Below are 21,607 nucleotides of genomic sequence, written 5' to 3' on the forward strand. Positions count from 1 at the left end.
CATTATCACATATATATGTCATTACCAAATGTCAAGATTTTTAAAAAACTTAAAAAAAACTGTGTTGTTTTTCTGTGTTGGTGAAAATGTTTATTTTCCGTTTTTGTTACTGCTTTTTAGCCATCACTCCAGGCTCTGAAAAGATCAAGAGAATACTTGAAGTCTTGAGAGCTGATGTCATCCAGGGCCTAGGGGTTCAGCTCCTAGAGCAGGTATATGATATTTTAGAAGAGGAGGATGAAATGGAGAGAGAGGTGAGTGTCTTATTAGTTGTATTCTGCTGTTCATGTTATAGAATTTTTTAAGCATCTTTTTGAAATATAATTTATATATATATATATATATATATATATATACACATACACAATATGCCCATTTAACATGTATGTTTCAGTATTTTTTGCATGTATTTCATTTATCCATTTCTATCTTATTATTTATTTATTTATTTATTTAGCTTCATTATTTTTTGGGAATCCAAAAAAGGGCCTTGCATTTGCCAGGCAAACAAATGCTGCACTACTGAGCTACATCCCTGGCCCTATTTTTAATTTTTTTTTCTCATTGAGTTTATTGGTACATCTCAGGTATACATTATGATCGCATTCATCATTGGGGTTTGTACCTGTACATGATATATCTTTAATGTAGGATTTGGTTTGGTTTTTTTTGGGTTTTTTTTTTTTTTTTTTTTTTTTTGGCACCAGGAATCCAACTCAGATCCAACTCGGATCGTTGCGCTTGTGAGGCAGGTGGCAGAACCACTGAGCTAAATCCCCAGCCCTATATGATATATCTTGGTTCTTGTCTTTCCCATTCCCCTTCCCTCCCTGCCATCCCTCCCTATTTACAAAAGTTTTGCTTCCATTTTTCTTCTTTTCGCAGTGGGCCCTCCCCCCATACCAGGGATCAAACTCAGGACCTTGTACTTGCAAGGCAGACAGGAGCACCACTGAACTAAATCCCCGGCCCCTTTCAATCGTTTTTAATACATCCAAAGAGTTATACAGTCATCACCACAATGTCAGAATATTTTCACTAATCCTCCCAAGAAAACCTGTACCTGTCAGTGGTCATTGTCTATTTAAATTGCCCATCCCTAAACAATCACAAATGCTTTCTTCTCTATAGATTTTTCTACTTTGGACAGTTCATTTAAGTGAAGCCTTAAAAAATATCTTTTTATTTTTGCTTCTTTGACTCAGCATAATGTTTTCAGGATTTGTGCATGTTATAGCTTGTATCAGTACTTTATTCCTTTATGTGGCCAAGTAATATTTTATTCTATGGATTTTGTTTGTTTTTTTTGTTTGTTTTTTTGAGACAGAGTCTCACTATGTGGTTGAGACTGACCTGGAACTCACTATGTAGCCCAGGCTGGTCTCGAACTCACAGCGATCCTCCTGCCTCAGCCTCTCAAGTGCTAGGATTACAGGTGTGTGGTGTGTGCCACCAAGCCCGGCAATCTATGGATTTTGTTTATTCATCCCCTCATGGACATTTGAGGGGCCTCCGCTTTTTGCCATGAATAATGCTGCTGTGAACACTCGTGGAAGTGTTTGTGAGGCTTCACTTTTATTGGATATATATATCTAGGAGTAGAATTTCTGGATCACTTAATAACTTTCCTTTTTTTTTTTTTTTTTTTTTTTTTTAAAATTTTTGGTATCAGGAATCAAACTCAGGACCTTGTGCTTGTGAGGCAGGTGCTGTGCCACTAAACTAAACCCCTGGCCCTAGTAACTTTACATTTAAACATGAAAGTTCAGACTGTTTTCCATAGTAACTGTACCAACCTACATTACTATCAGCAGTGCAAAAGTTCCAGTTTCTCCACATTCTTGTTATTACCAATTACTCATTTTAGTTGTTCTGTTGAGTGTAAAATGGTATTTGTTTTTTAAAGTGGCTGATTTTGCATTTCAAATGATATTGCACATCTTTTCATCTAGTCTTGGCCATTTACATATTTTCTTTAGAGAAACAGCTATTCAATTCCTTTGCTTATTTTATTTTATTGATTTTAATTTATTGTTTGAGGTATGGCCTCACTTTGTAGTTCAGGCTGGCTTTGAATTCATGGCTGTCCTCCCGCCTCTGCCTCCTGAGTGCTGGTATGACAAGTTTGTGCCACTACACTTGGCTCAAGTCTTTTGACCATTTTAAGATTGGATTATTTATTATTGAGTTGTAAGAGTTCTTATGTATTCTGGATACAATTGTCACATCAAATACATGATTTGAAAATATTTTCTCCAAATTTGTGGGAATGGAACAGTGTATATCTCCCTCCCTCTCTCTCCTGGCCCTCTGTCCCTCCCTCCCTTCCTTCCTCCTTCATTAGGGATTGAAGCTGTGTGCATGCCGGACAAGCATCTTAACACTAAGCTACCTCCCTAGCCCTTTGCTTCTTAATGGTGTTCTTCACAGCATGGAAATTGCTCATTTTGATGAAGTCCGGTTTATCTATTTTTATTTTGTGTTTTTGTTAGTATTTCATTGCCAAATCTGAGTCGTGCAGATTTACCTTGATCTTTTCTTCTAAGAATTTTGTATTTTTATTCCACACATTAGATCTTTGGGATACATTTTGAATTAATTTTTGTAGATGGCATGAAGTACAGCTCCAACTTCATTCTTATGTATGTGGTTATCCTGTTGTCCCACTACTATTTGTTGAAAAACTATTCTTTTATCTTGTCAAAAAATCAGCTCACCATGGACACAAGAGCACACTTATTGATCAATATGACTGTCCTTATGCCAGTTGTAGCACACTGTCTTGTTTACTGTTGCTTTGGAATAATTGGGAAGAGTGAATCCTCTAACTCCTGGTTTGGCCCGGTCTGGCCCTGTTTTTCTCTGTTCTGTTCTGCTGTGTTCTGTTTGTGATACTGGAGATGTAACCCAGGGCCTTCACATTGAGCTATATCCCTGTTCCTTTTTAAATTTTTTATTTTGAGGCACAGTCTTGTTACATTGCCCAGGCAAACCTCAAACTCACAGTCCTCCTGCCTTAGCCTCCCAGAGTGCTAGGATTACAGGCATGTGCCATCACAATAAGCTTGTTTTTTCTTTTCAAGAGTGGCTATTCTGGGTCCCATGCAATTCTAATTTTAGAATCTGTCAGTTTTTGCAAAGACTCATCTTGGATTCTGATAGGGATTTTGTTGAATCTGTAGATTCATTTGAGGAATATTGTTATCTTAATAGTATTACATTTTCCAGTTCATGAACATGAGATGATTTATTTATAGCTCTAATTTCTTTCAACAGTGTTTTATAGCTTTCAAAGTATAAGTTTGTACTTCTTTTATTCCTTTTGATGCTATAATAGGAATTTTCTTATGTTCATTTGGATTGTTCATTTTTTAAAAATAAATTTTATCCTAACACTTCCCTAAGCCCTTCCCCTCCCTACGTACAAAAGCTTTGTTTCTATTTTTTCCTTCTATTTTCACTTTTTTTGTCCCTTCCTTTCTCCCTATCTCCCTCCCTCCTCCCTTGTTCCCCTTCCCATTTGAACATTTCCTTCCCATTTCCATTTTGGATTCATTGAAAATATATTGATTTTTTAAAATACTGATCTAGTATCTTGCAACTTTGCTGAATTTATTAGGTTTAATAGCCTTTTAATGGTCTGCTTCACATTTTCTATGTACAGAATTGTTGTGGCAAAGTAGAATAGCTTAGTGCCATAGCCAAGTGTTACAGCTCAGTGTTACAGCCAACTGCCACAGCTCTGAGGCACAGCTGAGTGTTAGAGCTCAGTGTTACAGCTCTGGGCCACGGCTATCAACATTTGAAGACTTGAGAATCCGATGGTCACTCAAAGAGGTGGAGAAAAACCTTTATTACACCAGCAGGCTCAGAGGAGTTCATACCTAAAGTCTGAGTGCCTTACAGAAAAGAGACATTGCTAGCCAGGGATTTAGCTCAGTGGTTCTGCCGCCTGCCTTGCCAAGTGCAAGGACCCAAGTTGGATCCCTGGTATGAAAAAAAAGAGAGCCTCCTTACATAGGGTAGGTGAGCATGCTGAAGCAGAGGGGTGGAGTTATAGAACATTCTTGGAAGCGGGTGAAGCTTAACAACATTCTTGTGAGGGCAGAATTTAAGAGAACATACTTATAAGGGGGCGTTCTGAATAATGACGTTCTGAAAGGGGTGAAGCTTAACATAACATTCCTGAAAGGTCACACAGTTCAGTCACAAAACATTTTGATACATTGGGCAGGAGCTCTGCCCAGCCCCACAAACTGTTACATTTCTGGAACAAAACATTTTGTGGGAAAAACAAACAAATATGGAAACAAGGCAAGGGAAAAGCAAGGGCCTATCTTTTTGTGTATTACTCCGCTATTAAAATCATGTTATCTTAGTTTTACCTTCCACTCTGGATTCCTTTTACTTCTTTTTTCTGCCTAATTGCCTTAGCTGGCTAGCACCTTTGGTACAGTATTGAATAGAAGTGGCAAGAGTGAGCATCCTTCTTGTTTCTTTCTTTTTTTCTGTACCAGGGATTGAACTCAGGACCTTGCAAGGAGGCGCCGGTACCACTGAGCTAAATCCCCAGCCCTCTTGTTTCTGATCTTCGGGGGAAAGCATTCAGCCTTTCAGCATTAATTATGATGTTAGCTGTTAGGTTTTCATGGGCTCCTTTTATCAGGTTGTGGGGATTCCCATTTATTTATTTATTTACTTACTTACTTATTGATTTATTTTTTTGGTGCTGGGGATCAAACTCAGGACCTTGCACTTGAAAGGTAGGGGGCTGCTCCACTGAGCTGTCTCCGTCCTTTCCCTTTTCTTCTTAGTTTTCTGGCTATTTTGTTTTATTGTGTTTGTGGTGCTGGGGATGTGTCACAGCCTGACATCCTCAGCAACCACTTTGCCCCTGAGCTGCATCCCCACTAGGCCAGTTGACTTTTTTCTTATTGTGAGGCAGGTGGCAGAACCACTGACCCAAATCCCTGGCCCTTCTTATTGTGAAAAGGTATTTTTCAAATGCTTTTTTTTTCTATTTCTATGATTGTGGCTTTTGTTTTTAATTGTATTTGGGTCGTATCTTAAACATTAATTGAATTTTGGTTGCCAGCTTTACATTCCTGAGATAACTCCTATTTGGGCATGATGTATACTCCTCATGTTTTGCCAGACTTGGGTTTTCAGTATTTTGTTGAGGATTTTGTATTCATATTCATATGAGATAAATTGTCTTTAATTTTCTTGTAGTATTTTTATCTCATTTTGTCATCAGGGTAATACTGCCCTTATTAGGGAATGAATTGGAGAAAATAACCTCCTCTGATTTTTGAAAGTTAGTGAAGAAATGGTATTAGTTCTTCCTTAAATGTTTTATAGAAGTCATCATGATGGTGTCTGGGCATAGGCTTAATTTTGTGGTAGTTTTTATTGACAGTGAATTCAGTGTTTTATTTGTTATACTCAGATTGTCTTTTTCTTGAGTCAATTTCAGTAGATTAAATCTTACTAGGAATTTACTTCTTCTTAAGTTATCTAATTGGGATATAAGTATTCTTGGTATTCCTTTATAATATTTTATCTCTATAAAGTTTGTTATTTAGTAGCATGTGGTTTAATTTTCACATACTTGTGAATATCCCCATTTCCTTTTTTTTTTTGGTATCGGGGATTGAACTCAGAACCTTGTGCTTGTGAGGTAGGCGGTAGAAACTCTGAGCTAAATCCCCAGCCCTTCCCCATTTCTTTTTTTTTTCCTTGGTTTCTAATTTCATTCCATTGTAGTTGGAAAACACATTTTCTATTCTTTTTGTTTTATGGCCTGCATATGGTCCACTATGGGGAATATTTCATGAGCACTTGAAATTTTACATTCTGTTATCACTGAGAGGAGTTTTTTTTTTTTTTTTTTTTTTTTTTTTTTATGACCCAGGGCCTCTGCACTAAAACTACACCCAGCCCTTTTTACTTGATTTTATTTTATTTGGTACTGGGGATCGAACTTGGGACCTTGAGCTTGCTAGGCAGGTGGTGGAACCACTGAGCTAACCCTTCGGCCCCTTTTTATTTTTTGAGACAGGAACTCACTAAAGTTGACCAGCTGGGCTTAAGCTTGCAATCTTCCTGCCTCAGTCTGGCTGTGGTTACATTATATGATTTTATATCTCTTTAAAAAGTTGAGAAAAGAGAGAAAGTGTATTTGCAGCTTTGGTTATTGTTGCCTTCTTATTTATCATTTCTTGATCTCTTCATTTATTCCTGTGGATATAATCTACCATGTGGAGTCTATTCCTTAGCCTAATGCAGCTTTGTTATTGGCAAATATATTACATTTAGTTTGTTATAGACTCAACAATATATACATTTTAAAATTATAGTAAATTATACATAATTTAAAATTTACCATGTTAGCCATATTTAAGTGTACAGTTTACTAGCAGTAAGTTCATTAACATTGTTGTGCAACTGATACCCATCTTCAGAACTTTTTCATCTTGCAAAACGGAAACTGTGAGCCTGTTAAACAATATGTGGTATGATTAAAAATATGGTATTCGATCCCTGGTACCAAAAAAAAAATATATATGGTAAATGTTTATTTTTTAAATTATTACAATAAAATACACATTGCCCTTAGTCCCTTTAAAATACTTCCCTTCACTCAAACATATTTATCCCATTTTCTTGACAGTTCCTGAAGCAGTTGCAGAAGGCCTTTTCATGAGCATCCTTAGTGGCACTGTTGTAGCTGCCTTGATGTCCTGCATCATTTCAGAATGTTATCTTTCATGGTCATTTTGACTTTGAGAAAGAGCCAGAAGTTGTGTGGTGCCAGATCCAGGGAATGTTTGATGAGGATACACTAGTATTTTTATGAGTCTGTCTCTCCCTTGGATGGTACTGGGCAGCAGCATTCACTATGCTTTTTTGTTTGTTTTGAGACAGGGACTGTATGTGGTTCAGGCTGGCCTGGATATCATTATATAGCCAAGGGTGGTCTCAAACTTGCAGCGTTCCTCTTGTCTTAGCCTCCTGAGCGCTGGGAATACAAGCATGCGCTACCACACGCAACTTCACTGTAATTTTAATCATACTTCATAAAGGCATGAAAGAGGATTTCCAGAATTGCTTCAGAAAGTGGCAAGAATAATGGCCTGAGTGTGTTTCAAGCAAGGGGGAGTATTTTGAGGACAGTTAGTGACAATGTGTCTTTTACTGTAATAAGTTTTTCTATTTAAACTTCGCTGTCTAGGTCACACTTCTCCCAGTCCCTGGCATCCACCGCCTTTCTACTTTCATCTCCAAGTTGGCTAAGCAGTTATGTAAAGCCTAAATATACCATCTAGAAAGAGGAATGTTTTTCCACAGAGAAAACTCTAGGCTCAGATAGATTTGCTGGTGAATTCTTCCAGCCACCTAAGAAAGAAATAATACCAATGTTATGAAAATTCTCCCAGAAAACTTTAAGAAGGGATACTTCCCAACTCATTCCATAAGGCCAGCACAACCCTGACACTAAAATCAAACAAGGATACTGCATGAAAACATATCAGATCAGTATTATCACTCTGTTTTTTGGAGATAGGGTCTCTCTTTGTAGTTCAGGCTGACCTTGAAATCACTGTGTAGCCCAGGCTGGCCTCAAACTTGGGGCAGTCCTCCTGCCTCAGCCTCCCAAGTGCTGGGATTACAGGCGTGCATCACCACACCGGGCCAAAACAGGTTCACTCATAAACACAGGTGATCAAACCTTAACCACTTATCAGTCCATTTATTTAAATATAGGATTGCATTTTTTGGTTAATTTTTACAAGTTAGTATTAACAAGAAATATAAAAACAATAATGTTTTCAGTAATTTTTCTGTGAATGGTATATTTTAAAACATACCATATACAACTGAATGTTGTTAATCTGGACAGTAGTATCTAGTTTCTTTCCAAATTCTTTTTTTCAGTAGTCTTTGAACATTCTTTACACTGTCATGTTGGCCTTTCCTTTTTTTCTGTGGGTGATGATAATGTGTATAAAATGCCTGCCCACAAAGGTGATGGTGAAGACGCCCATGATAAGACGTCCCTGATGGACATCCTGGTTGATAATTCACTGCCATGTATTTTTCAATTGTTTGGCCTAGTAGAACTAATCTAAACTGTAAATGACTTTTTGAATCCCTTTGTTCTGCATAAATACCAAAAGAGTTCCATACTATTTGGTCCAGAAGGTAAATGAATATTTTATAATAGTATTTTTCCCTCACTTTATGATGACAGAAGACCTTGTTAGATGTTGGTCAACTCTTGTCAACACTGCCTATAGCAATGTTATAGTCACTGACCACTACTGGAATTTTTATAGTTTCATTTCTTCTTTCAAATTGTGTCATTTCTGTATTATGAATACTTAGCAAGGAAATGTCTTTTTTGTCTTTCTATTTCATAACACAGACTTTTCCTCTCTGATTAGCTAGTATTTCTCCCTTTCAGTTTTTCCCTTTGCAGATCTTTTGGCACTGCTTTCCTATTCAGTCACAGTGTCCCTCAGTGAGTGCAGCTAGGAATTGCCAGTGAAATGTCTGGGTTTGGCAGGCCTCTCCTCTTTTCTCACACTACTCAGCTTCTAACATCCTGCAGATCCTTCAGTCTCCTGCAGATTATCCTGTTGATTTCAACAGTGCCCTAGGATATACATTGTGCCACAGACCAATAATAGTCATTTTGTTTTTCCATACTAGGAATATGAACCCAAGGCTTTCTCACTGAGCTACATCCCCTGCCAGCTTTATAGTTTTTGAGTCAGTCTTTCCAAAAAGTCACTAAATTGCCCAGGCTGGGCTCAAACTTGCAATCTTTCCGCCTCAGCCTCCCAGAGTACTAAGGTTACAGGGAAGTAAATGTTGACTCTTTGGACAGGATTGTTCCTAAGATCAGTGTTAGAGATTTTGTTTTTCTGACTCCAGAGGGCTCCTCCCAGGCACTTGGTTTTCTTCAGTAAACTAGCCCAAACTATAGTGTATCCCGCATGCCAGGGAATCCATTACATTCTTCCCAGTTGTCTTTCACCATTACTTCTACTCCTTTTTGGGGAGCACTCAGCTTGGATTCTCTGTGTTCTGCTCCAGAGAAAGTCAGTTCATTTGGAAGAGTTGGTATTCTGATTATGCCCTGCTTCTATCCCTAGAGTCTGAGATGGCTCTGGAAGTAGGGGTGGGGACAGTGACATGCTCGTGAGTAATGTCTCCACTTTAGGAACTGAGCACTCTAGGCCAGGCATGGTAATCCACACTTGTCCTTAGCTACTCAGGAGGATCACTTGAACCCAGGAGCCTGAGGCCAGCTTGGGCGACACAGCAAGACCTGTATTTTCTTTTCTAAAAAAGAAAAACAAAGCTGAGCACTCAGTGGGGGAAGATGGGGATAGCATCCTCTGGTCTTGGTATGCTCTGCCTAGTGGGGACTGTTCACTTTGTGGTCTATAGCAAAGGAGATCAGAGCCCTTTTATTTTCAGCACTGCCACACCCAAGGTACAGCCTCTGTTCCCCAGGTCTCTGTAGCCTGGGTGGAAGAAGGGAACTCCTACTTCTTCACTGTATTCTCCAGAAATTTAGCCTCAACCACCTGCAGCAGCATCTAACATGCTAATGTCCCGCCCTTCCCAGGAAGAAAGCCTTTCAACTAGAAGGTGCTGGCAAACAGGCTGCATTCTTGGCTTCACCATTCTGTAATAGTTTTTGTTTCACTGAGCTCCAGGGTGGCACTTGGTCTTGATTCACATAATGACTCTCACTGTTCTTATGAGGTTTTAGTAGATTTCTTCAATGTCTCTTTATATGCTCTGTGCCTTCAAGGCTTTTTATATACTTGAAATGGATGGTTCTTAAAATAATTCTCAACGGTTTCACTGAGTAGGGGTCTGCAGAGCTTTTCATGCTGTCATGTGCATGGTGGAATCAACCAGGATTACATTTTATATTTAGTTACATCTCATTTAATCTGGAACCATTCCTCAGGATTTTGCTGTTTTTGACATGAATAGGCCGTGCGTTTTTTTTTTTTTGTTTTGTTTTGTTTTGTACCAGGGATTGGATTTGGGTCCTTGCACTTGAAAGGCAGGCCACCAAACTGCTGAGCTAAATCCCCGGCCCTAGGCCATGCATTTTTATAAAATGTCCCTTGGTCTAGTTTTTCCATTTTCTCTTGAATAGATAGATCCAGGTTGTGCTTGTTTGTCAGGGGTACCACCCAAGTGACGTGTTCTCAGTACACTGAATCAAGACGCGATGACACTTAAGAACACGTATGTGTTGAATGTCGCACAGCTTTCAATTTTCCTTCAGTACTGGGGATTGAACCCAGAGCCTTTGCACTGAGTTTTATCCTCACCTTTTTTTTTTGGAGAGAGGGTCTGTCTAAATCACTGAGTTACTCAGGCTGGGCTTGAACTTTTGTTCCTTCTGTCTCAGCCTCCAGAGTGCTGGGATTACAGGCCTATGCCACCATGCCTGGCACACAATACTTTTTTCTTCACTAGTTAGGCTGAATTTTATGTATTGGCTAGCTGTGTTACTATTTTGTAAATGTTACAGGATTATCCATGGGATTTTATTAATTCTAGTATTCTAATGTTGGATTTTAAGAACTCCTTATATATTGCCTTTAATCTGTTGGCATGAATGTTGCAAGCATTTTTCCTGGTTTATTGTTTGCTGTTTTATACTTTAAAATTTCTTTGTAAATTACTAGTATTTTCCCAAACGGTTTACACCTTCAATATCATACCTAGGAAAGCTTCTAAAATTACAGAAATTTTTTCCTGTTACATACTGATTTTCTTTTTGTTTTCCAAATAGGTACGTTTACGGAAGCACATGGGTGACAAATACACACCTTACAGTGTGAAAGCTCGCCAGTTGAAATTTTTTGAAGAACATGTGAATTTTTGAGAATTTGTTAGAACTAGACCTATTTTCAAAGGTTTTTGGCTTAAAAAACAAACCTTGGAAGAGTTGTTTAGAGGCCATTCACCATGCTTTTATATATCTTTGGAGTTTTCATACTTGAAAAAATTGGACAGAATAGAGTAATATGAAGCTAGTTCACAAAAGAAAAAAAATTGGCTTTCATATTCTTTTTATGAGGAAAAATGTTACACTTGTTTGGTCACTGGTTGCTGAGCCTTAAAGCATCAACTTTATATCTAGAGCTTTATTTTTTTAAGATATTAGCTTGAAAGCAGGGCCATAAAGCATTGGGTTAGAACTTTTATATGTACTACAGTGATAAAAGCTACAGGAGAAATAAAGAAATAGTATGTGTAATGATGTTTTCTGCTAACCTTAGGGAATAGTTAATACATTATTATTTTTTATTTTTGTTACCGAGTTCGAACAAAGGACCTTGTACTTGTGAGGCAGGCAGTGGAACCACTGAGCTAAATACCTGGCCCAATACATTATTTTAAAAAGTTAATTCCTTATTCTGGAAAGAGATTTAAAGAATATGAGCTCCTGTGTAGTATATGAGCAAATGATTCCTTTTCTTTTACACATTGATGGACTTTCAATATTTTTTCATTTAGTATGTACCTCATTTAGAGTATACAGGAGTTGAAGTTAAAGTATTTTGGTTTTGTATCACGTTTTTCCATCACTGGTTTTGTTAGATTCATTTCCCCATCAGGAAAAACAACTCGAAGACTAACTCCTTTTCCAGTGAAGCAATTTTTAAGGAGAGCCCAGATCCTTTTAGTTATACTGGATATATGTAATATTTGTCTCATGAAGTTTGTCTTCACATTCAAGATATTGTTGTTCCCTACAAGACTGTATATCACATATTTTGTTAGTGTAATTAAAGAAAGAATTCTTATTTAGGAAAGTTAATGCAAGTCTTGGTTAGTAAAATTTTACTTATGTATTGAAGGAATTCTAAAAACGACTTCCTCTCTAGGTGTTTTATTTCTATAAAAATGTCCCTTTTCTTTGAAAACTAGACAAATGAAATGTTTTAATGAAATATTCTTTTAGTCACTTATTATTTAAGTTTTACTATGTACCAGGTGCTATGTCAGGAACTAAGGATAGAGTGGCAAATAAAGCAGTACTTCCAGGGCTGGGGATTTAGCTCAGTGGTTCCGCCACCTGGCTCACAAGCGCAAAGACCCAAGTTTGATCCCTGGTACCAAAAACAAACAAAAATCGTAAAACAGTACTTCCAGCCCTTGGCAGTGCTCATTTTTACTTCTCATTTTTACTCTGAAGGTTTATTAGAACTGAACTTATAAAACCACCTAGTCCCAAAGCCCACTTGGGGGCACATCTCTGGCAAACTGTTGGTCTTCTTGAGCTGTTTACTGCTTGCATGTTTTAGGAGTCTTATCTCTCTGGATAGTCACTGTTTTTAATGTTTTTTTACTCCTTCCCCTTTTTTTTGTAGTAGTAGGGATTGAAACCCAGGGCCTTCACATTGAGCTGTATCTCCAGCCCTGTAGTTTTTTTTTTTTGTACTGGGGATCTAATTCAGGACCTTATGTTTGTGAGGCAGACGCGGTGCCACTGAGCTAAATCCCCAGCCCTCCAGCCCTGTATTTTTGACCCAAGGTCTCACTAAGTTACTAAGTTGTCCAAGTGGGGGCCAACTTGCAATCCCCCTTCTTCACCCAGATCACTAAGATTACAGTCATGCACCACCATACCAGCTGGTTTTACTTAAGTTTTTCATTTATTGGTATAAAGTAGTACAGATTATTTTCTTCGAATTAAAAGAACATTCTTCTTTACATAATTTTTTATTCCTATGCCTTATATTTTTATTTACACATTCAGTTTCCATCCTACTGTCCTTTGGTTATTTTTGTGGTTCTTTTTTTCTTGAATGCTTAGTTTTTTCTCTTAATTTTAAAAATTCTTTCAAGACTGTATTTTCTTGGCCACATTTCATAGACTTTGATATACTTGTTTTGACATTAGTTTCTAAAAAGTCAATCGTTCTGATTTTGATTTTCTCTCTTAAAAGTATTTAATTTCTATAGATTTAGAAGGCCAAGCAAGCTCTATGCCTGTACCCCAGCTACACTGCAGTGTTGTTACTAAGCGTGACCTGCACAACCACTGCTTGGAGGTTTTTTCTCCTGTTGCTTAGTACATGATTCATTGTTGGAATGGCCCTGTAGGCATTCAATAAAAGTGAATTCTGTTATACAAAAATCACTCATTCATTAAATAGTATTCAGTTTTTGTACAAGACCTGACTGATACATGATGACTGAAATGTTGTTTACATTGTCCAATGTGGCAGCCATTAGTCAAATATGGCTATTGAACTCTTGAATTGTGGCTAGTTTGATCAAAGAACTGAAGTGTTAAATTTCAGTAAGCAAAAGGAAGTCTCTGTTCCCATTAAACTAATGTTCTAGTAAGAATAAGTAACAAAAAAATAAAACCCATGAGATATATTAAATGCCAGGTGACGTAGCAGGGCATACTGCTGTATTTCATTAGGTGAGTAGGGAAACCCCAGTATAACGACATCTGGGTTGAGACCTCAGGGAAAGGAAGGGAAGCTATGTGTCTGAGGGAAGGTATTCCAGGGAGAGGAAATAAGTGCAGAAGTTTTCCTAGCTATATACTACTTGCTCTGCCAAATTCTGAAAGGTTAAAGTGCTGGCCTGTTTATCAAGATTGTAATTTTTCCAATCTTTTTTTTTTTTTTTTTTTAGGGCCTTTGCACTAAGCTACATCTCCATCTCTTTCAGACAGATCTTGCTAAATTGCCCAGGCTAGACATGAATTTATTCAGCCTAGGGTGCTGGGATTACAAGCAGGTGCCTCCATGCTCAACTCTTGCCAAATTCTTTTGTAACAATCTGTTTTATACAGTTCTTATTCAATGCATAAGGATTCCTAAGTGACATTTTAGCAGCTATGAAATAGCCTCTTAGCTCCAGTTAATAATTTGATTATCAAGTATCTGACCTTTTTATTGTTACTCTTTTCTACTTTTATCTGCTTTTTTTTTTTTTTTTTTTTTTTTTTTTTGGGCTTAGAACTCAGGATCTTACACTTGCCAGGCATGCACAGTGCCATGGAGCTACATCCTCAGCCCTGTATCTGCCCAATATTATCCTTGTTACTTTCAAACCTGGGGATTTTGGGGCCTCATACATGTCAACCAAGCACTCTACCTCTTTTTTATTTTGAGGCAAGGTCTCATTATATTGCCCATGCTGGGCCTCAAACTTGCAGTTTTCCTGCTGTAGCCTTCCAAAGTGCTGGGATCATAGGCACGTACCACTCAGCACAGGGGTTTCTGACTCAGATTGTATTTAATGTAATATTTATATTGGTCTTGTTCCTGTCCTCTTACCTTTTAAAAAATTAATTTCCTGGGCCAGGGATTTAGCTCAGTGGCGCCAGACCTGCCTTGTAGGTGCAAGGTTCCTGAGACTTTCTGTATTAAGGTTTTTTGTTTTGTTTTTTGCTTTACTGGGGATTGAACCCAGGAGTTCATAGTTATTAGGCAAGTATACCAGTGAGCTACATTTCCATTTTTTGAGATAGCATCTTGCTAAACTGCTCAAGCTGAGCTGGAACTTGTGTTTCTCCTACTGCAGCCACCCAAGTAGCTGGGATTAGAGATGTGTCATCAGGTCTGATTGCTATCTTAAATTCATAGTTTGGAAGTCCCACCTTCTCCCACTGAGAAGTGGAGCATGCGGGCTGGGAGAGGCCTGTAATCCCAGCACCCTGAGAAGCTGAGGCAGGAGAATCTCAAATTCAAGCCCAGCCTGGGAAATTTAGCAATTCAGCAAGACCCTGTCTCAAAATAAAGAATGCAAAAATGTCTGGAGATGTTCAGTGAAAAGGTACCAGGTTCAATCCCCAGTACCAAATAAAATAAACATTACTTAATGATCTTCTTACCCTAACACAAGACCTTTAAGCATGATTTTCTCTTCATTCCTCTGAAAAAGCTTCAAAAGAAATTTACAGCTTTATGGGTTTTTACTTTAGTCTACCTTTAATGTTTTCTGCTTAACAGCTCTTGTATCAGTGCTACCTCATCAATTTGTATTAGTAAATTTTTCAGAAATATTTGCTATTTTTAAGAATATCCTAAGAACTTTTAGCTACAGAAAATAAAAATTATGCTTTTTAGAACCACACTTTTTTTTTTCTTCCAGAACTGGGGGTCAAACTCAGGACCTTGCACTTGCCAGGCAGGCACAGGCACCCCTGAGCTACATCCTTGGCCCCTTAAAATTCAGACTTCTAACTTTGACTTTTTTTTTCTTTTTTTTTTTAATTGTACCAGGGATTGAACTCGGGTCCTTGTGCTTGCAAGGCAGGCCACCGAACCGCTGAGCTAAATTCCCGGCCCCTGACTTTGACTTTTAATAATCTTGTAGAACTGCCAAGCTTGGTGATGTACTCCTGTAATCCTAGCACTCAGGCGGCTGAGGCAGGAGGATTGCTGCAAGTTCCAGGCCAGCCTGGGCTACATACTGGGTTCAAGACTGGCCTGAACTATGTAGCAAGATCCTGTCTCAAAAAAAGAAAAAACAAAACACAATCAACAAAGACCTTTTAGACCTAGACTTGCACTAAGCTTTTTTGTTTTGAAACACTGTGAAACAGTTTAATAATCTGTAATGAATTATAAAACATTTGATAAACCGTATTATCATTTGAGGCATTTATTCATTATTAATGTATACCTGAAAGAAACACTGCACACTTGTGTTTTCTGTTCTCCATTTTAGAACAAGATTACCAAGATAGGGTCTCAGATATTTTTTGGGTCAAAGCTGAGTTAGAGATGAAACAAAGAATTATACCTATACATGGCTGTGCTGCAAGAGCATAGGTGGTTTAGCTTGTGTTGTGGGTATGAAAGCTATTTAGCTCATCTCACAGGAAACAAAAGCAGATGTTGAACCACAAATGCCCCAATCAGTTATTTTTAGCATGCCTCTTAATTTTTCTATCCGCTGGTTTCTTCTCTTCCGTGCCTGATTCTTGAACAGGTAGCCATTTGAGGGGATGTCGGCGATAGATGGGCCATGGAGGAAGTGTCAGCTAAACCAGAAGAGAAAAAAGAAATATATCAATTACAACTGTTCAAAGTCTAAAAGACCAGGGCTAGGGATTTGGCTCAGTGGCACTGTGCCTGCCTTGCAAGTGCAAGGTCCTGACTTCAATCCCAGTACAAAAAAAAAAAAAAAAAAAAGTTTAAAAGGCCATTATGTATAATGCCTGCTTACCAAATGACTCCTGTGCTAAAGGTTGACATCATCAACAAAAACATATCCTGTTAAAGTTCTGTGTCAGTCCCAAGACAAGATATTATAGAGTGAGCTGGGGAATTAACTCAATGGTTCCGCCACCTGCCTGGCAAGCACAAGATCTCGAGTTGGATCCCCAGTACCAAAAAAAAAAGATATAGGGTGGTGGGAACAAGCCTTACTCTTTACACATAAGGCTTTAACCTGGAGGAAAGGTGGAGGAGGCAATGTGAGCGTTGGGAGAAATTCCTGTTCTGAAATAAACTAATTTTTTATACCGTTTACACCAACAGACACTTATTTGTCATTCTACTTATCCAACATAGGGAAGAGAAACACTGGTGTGAAGGTGGCGGGGAGGGGGGCGGAAGGTAGCAACCAGCTCAGAAAACCCATCCTGCCACTAACACTCAACACCCATAGATTTCTTACCAAACAGGAGAAAGCAAATCCAGCCATAACTATATATACAGTCCACCCGAACTGTTCAGCCACGTACCCGTAGATAAATCCAACTATCTAGAGAAAAAAGAAGTATTTAGTCAAGATGGGCAGCAAAAAGAAACTTAAATGTAAAATTAATACTTACTGCAGAAAAAAGGATAATCCCTTGAAACATCTGTTCAGCCAGTTTCTGACCCTTGTAATCCTAAGGATGAAGGAGAACAAGACAGGTATTGGTCCTGCTACCAAGGGGTCCATCGCACGGAACTCAGCCGCGGCACAGGCAACACACCACCAGGGCTACCCCAAGGACTGGGTTAAAAAAATGCAAAATCTGGGTTTCCTAAGGGAGCCTGAGCACCCTAACGGAGCATGGGCAAGGTGGTCTTTTCAGGGGAAGAGATAAGGACCCAAGAGGCACAATTTGGGTAAAAAACAAAAAAAGACTGCAATGCTCCGGGGGTTGGTAACCGCGCAGCACCGGATCGGCGCTCGAGGGCTTCGAGGCTGCAGGGATGCCCAGGCCGCACTCTCACCATCTGTGTGGGCAGCGAGCTCAGATGTTCCAGCATGATTAACGGAGAAGACAGCGGAACGACAGAAACCAATACTGAGGTGCCTCAGCAGCCCGAAGCTGACACCGTACGTTGCAATGCTGCCGGGCTGAAGCTCTGAGGGCTACGGAGGAGACCCCGGAAGCGGAAGTTTCGTACAGGCCCGGACAGCCTGTGGCCCCGCCTCGCGCCGTCGCTAGGCGACGTGTGGTTTCGGAGTTGGCTGTAGCGGGGCGCACCACCTGCGAGGGCTGAGGCGGCGACCCGGCTGAGGCATCGCGCGTCCGTGAAGGGTTCGCCTTCAGCGCCGATGATCTCCGGAAGCCGCGGCCTCGGCCAGGCAAAGCGCTCATCGTCGCATCTCAGAGGCTTAAGGACTGCCGCGCGGGGCGCGTCTCCATGGAGACGGCCTTTTCGGCGGTAGGACCCCAGCGGTGGGGCTGCCCCGCGGCGCCTGCTAGCCGTTGTGCTCCAGCTGCGGGAGTCGCGCGTGGGCTGGGTGTTGTGATACGGCGCTGCCAGGCTGCGGAGCAACTCGCTGGGAAGCGGGCGAGGGGGGTCGGCTCGGGGTGCAGCTGACGCGAGCGGCCTGGCGGGAGGCTGGGCCCCGGGGCCTGCGGCGCGGACGCTGAGCTGGCGGGGCGGGCCGAGGTGCGGGCGGCGGCTGCGGTCCTAGCGCTGCAGGTAAGGGCAGCCCGCGTCTGACGGAACGACTTCCCACGCCGAGCCCTAACCCGGACCTGTCCGGGCCGGCGGGGTCCCCGGGCATTTCGCCACCTCTCTGTTACTCCTAAGCGTAAGCGGGCCCTGCTGACTCTTAGAATTTAGGGGAATCCTGGCCACTTCTTCCAGAGAAAAGTAGTAACTCTCGGAGAGAGGACCTGGGTCCGCCGGCGCTCCTCACACCGCGTGGAGACAGCCCCCATGTAAGGGGCCCCAAACTCTGCCCACCAGCCTGTTTGTGCGCTTCGCCGGCCCTCACAGACGCAGGCTGGGCCTCCCGATGGAGACCAGCCAAGGGTTTCCCAGTCCCTGAAGTTAGTGTATATCACAAAAGCTTGGGTCCCCCTCGGTGAGCGAGCTAGGCGGGCGGGATGCACACGTTCAGAGAGGAACCGTCTCGGGTAGTGCTGCCCTTTGCGGCCAACTGGCCCTCTCTGGTCTCTGCTCTGTGTGAAGGGTCAGCTACAGATGCTGGGATTCTAGGCACTCTGGGCAGGGAGGAGTGTGCCTGCCGCCGCGTTCACGCATCTAGCAAACGCTCTCCGCACCTTGTTTGTGCCAGCCCATGGACCAGGCTTGGCCCAGAGTATGTCAAGGGAGACAGCCACATCACACCATGACAGTTGGATTGACGTGGGGGTGGGGGGCTGGAGATGTGGAACCCTAGAGAGGCACAACTCAAGAGTGGGGCTCGGAAGGGCTCTCCAACTCCTAAAAGACAAGTAGGAGCGAGCCGTGAAGGGACAGGAATAGTGGCTGGATCTACTAAGTGCTTTTCCATCTTTCAGTAAAGTGCAGGCCCCTTTGACACTTTTCCAGCCTCAGAGGGAGCCCAGGGCACGTAGAGGGCAGATACTGGGAAGAGCAAGAGTTTGCGTGGGCCACCTTCCCTTGCTCCATCTGTATTTCTTGGTGTGTGAGCAAACTTTCTGTAGTCTTTATGAATAAACCTGTTCCTCTGCGTTACTTCTCCTCTAGTGCTTTTCATAGGATGCCAATTGCTGTGGAGACCTTATAGTATTTGAATTACGAAGATGTATGAAAAGAAAATTGCCTGTCAGGTTGGGGGAGGATAGCCATTAGAATTCCATATTTTTCCTTACGTTGTAGTTTGTTTTCATGATTACCAAAGATTTCCTTCTCTCTCTCTCTCTTTTTTTTTTTGGCAGGGATCGAACTTGGGACCTTGAGCTTGTGAGGTAGGTGCTGGAACCACTGAGCTAAATCCCTGGCCCTCCTTCTCTTCTTGAGCAGAGAACTAGCCTTGTTCCTAGATTAGCAAGATCATTCAAGAAATATCACATGCCTACCACTATTTGCCAGGCAGTTTTAGGGGTGGCACTGATATGTCAGTAAATATTTTCATCAGGGTCTCTTTTCCTAGAGCTTCCTTTCTAATCAAGGAAGACAAAAATAAGTGAGTTATTTTTATAACTGAGGAGGAAGATTGAGGTGAATTTTTTTTTGTTGCCTCTGGCAATAAGGAGAGGAGGATAAAAAGATTACTTTAGCAGTTTGAAAGTAGGAACATAAGTCTGGTTGGGAGAGGCTGGAGATGAGAGGAGGTCTGGGAGCTAGAGTTTTGCATCCTTTCAAGCTTTTAGAGTGAAGAGGGATTAAGCTGTGTGTGGTGGCATATGCCTGTAATATCAGCACTCAGGAGGCTGAGGCAGGAGGATCACTATGAGTTCGAGACCAGCCTGGGCAAGTTTGAGACCAGCCTGGGAGAGTTCGCTGCGAGTTCAAGAGCAGTCTGACTACATAGTGAGACTCTGTCTCAAAAAACCAAAATAAATAAATAAGTAAAATAGAGTGAAGAGAGAGATTTAGGGTGTGGTGGCCCACATCTGTGATCCCAGCATCGGGTAGGCTGAGGCAGAAAGATCACTGTGAACTCAAGACCAGTCTGGACTACATAGTTTAAGGGCAGCCTGAACTGCAAAGGAGACCCTGTCTCCAAAAAGAATGAAGAGTGGCAGAAAAATGGGCCTGTGGATCAGCTGGTGTAGAGTGAGGGAGGCAGTCTCTCTCTCTCCCTCTCTCCCTCTCTTCCTCTCACCCTCTCTCCTCTCCCCACCTCTTAAACTGACAAGAAGTCACCAGAACATGTTGATTGGTGTGAACCAGCACAGAGTAAGAAAAGTTGATGATGCTACAGCAAGAAAACAATGAGCATATAGCATCCACAGCACCAGTGGAGTAGTCTTTCACGGAAGTACGTGGCCTGTAGTCACAAGAGGGGAAACAAGAAGCAGACACAGATGCTGAGAGTGTATATATAAATGTAGGTAGCTACCAAGTAAAAAGGAAAAAAAAAAAAGTAACTGGTCTTTTTCTCTTGAAGTTTATTTCGTATTAACGGTTATGCCCACCTTTGATTTCTCGTGTGTGTGTATGTGTAGGAGTTACTAAGGGGATGTTTTATTTTTATGAATGAGTGATTTGGGAATGTGAAGGTTTTATAACTTCTAAGCAAAAATATTTTTCTTTTGGTACCAGGAATTGAACTCAGGACCTTGTGCTTGCCAGGCAGGTGTGGCACCACTGAACTAAATCCCAGGTGCAAAAATATTTTTTAGTGAACAATGTAAGATTGCTGATCAAATGGTCTAGTTGTGTATTCTTACAAAAATATACTACTGGGCCGGGGATTTGGCTCAGTGGTTCTGCCACCTGCCTCGCAAGTGCAAGGACCCGAGTTCGATCCCTTATACCCCCAAAAATATATACACACACACACACTACTGTTAATAATCCAGACTCCATGTGCAGTTTTGTTTTGAGGATTCCTTCCAAACAGATCGAGGAGGCTTCACTACCAGGAAAGGAAATAAGGATCAGACATACTGTATAATAATTGGCATTTTGCATGTGTAAGAGTTTTTTAGTTTTTTTTTTTTTTTTTTGGTGGTACTGGGGTTGAACTCTGAACCTTGCGCTTGCAAGGCAGGTGCCAAATCCACTGAGCTAAATCCTGACCCTGCATGTGTAAGAGTTTAAGGAACAACTGGTTTCTGCCATGCTAATCTACTTAAATATATTGAATACTTGCTGGAATTGTTTTTCTTGTGTCCAACTAACTGGAATAGCACAAATACATGTATGTCGATCCCGGTATATTACTATCTATAAATAATTGTTACTAGAAGTTGATGAGCTAAAATACTGTTTCTTTTTTTTTTCGTTTTTTGAGACAGGGTCTCACTATGTACTTGAGACTGACCTGGAACTCACTGTGTGGCCCAGGCTGGCCTCGAACTCACAGCAATCCTCCTGCCTCAGCCTCCCGAGTGCTGGGATTACAGGCATGTGCCACCACGCCTGGCATAAAATACTATTTTTTGTATCAATAATTATTTAGGATTTATTAGAATGAGATTTTTGTCTTTGCGTGTGTGTGTGTGTGTGTGTGTGTGTGTGTGTCCACTTGTAGTAGAAGCTGGCTCAAAGCAAACAGATATTAGGGTTATCTGAGCAGCTCCCAATTTTCCAGCTTCTATAGGTAAGGTTCAGCCCACAATGTGATATAGATATAAAGCATAAGGGATGTAATGTGTATTCTTTAGAAAGGAAATTCATGTATACGGTGCTCTAGAAAGAAATGAGTGTGTGTGTTTTAGATT

At 40.8% G+C, this 21,607-nt stretch overlaps 2 protein-coding genes across 10 annotated transcripts in view; one reads left to right on the forward strand and one right to left on the reverse strand.

Moving 5' to 3' along the window:
* Nek4 (NIMA related kinase 4) overlaps nt 1-21,607 on the forward strand; it is a 46,667-nt gene that overhangs the window by 24,088 nt on the left and 972 nt on the right. For 5 of the 9 annotated variants that reach the window (XM_010643089.2, XM_010643094.2, XM_010643088.2 and 2 more), the window contains 2 exons: nt 121-254; nt 10,832-12,438. In XM_010643089.2, the coding sequence (XP_010641391.1) occupies nt 121-254; nt 10,832-10,924 (227 nt within the window). In that variant the 3' untranslated portion in view covers nt 10,925-12,438. Of the gene's footprint in view, nt 1-120; nt 255-10,831; nt 12,439-19,153; nt 19,184-20,077; nt 20,269-21,181; nt 21,199-21,607 lie in introns of those variants that run through there. The other 4 variants (XM_033757080.1, XM_010643092.3, XR_004514660.1 and 1 more) reach the window with 3 other exon arrangements.
* Nucleotides 15,674-17,630, reverse strand: Spcs1 (signal peptidase complex subunit 1). Its single transcript, XM_010643087.3, is given in 5 exon segments — nt 15,674-16,057; nt 16,696-16,782; nt 16,853-16,912; nt 17,244-17,293; nt 17,296-17,630. Coding segments are annotated over 5 exon segments (642 nt in total). The 5' UTR covers nt 17,615-17,630; the 3' UTR covers nt 15,674-15,931.

The sequence above is a fragment of the Fukomys damarensis genome, unplaced genomic scaffold, assembly GCF_012274545.1.
Source record: "Fukomys damarensis isolate Sample0158 unplaced genomic scaffold, DMR_v1.0_HiC HiC_scaffold_28, whole genome shotgun sequence".
Taxonomy (NCBI): Eukaryota; Metazoa; Chordata; class Mammalia; order Rodentia; family Bathyergidae; genus Fukomys; species Fukomys damarensis.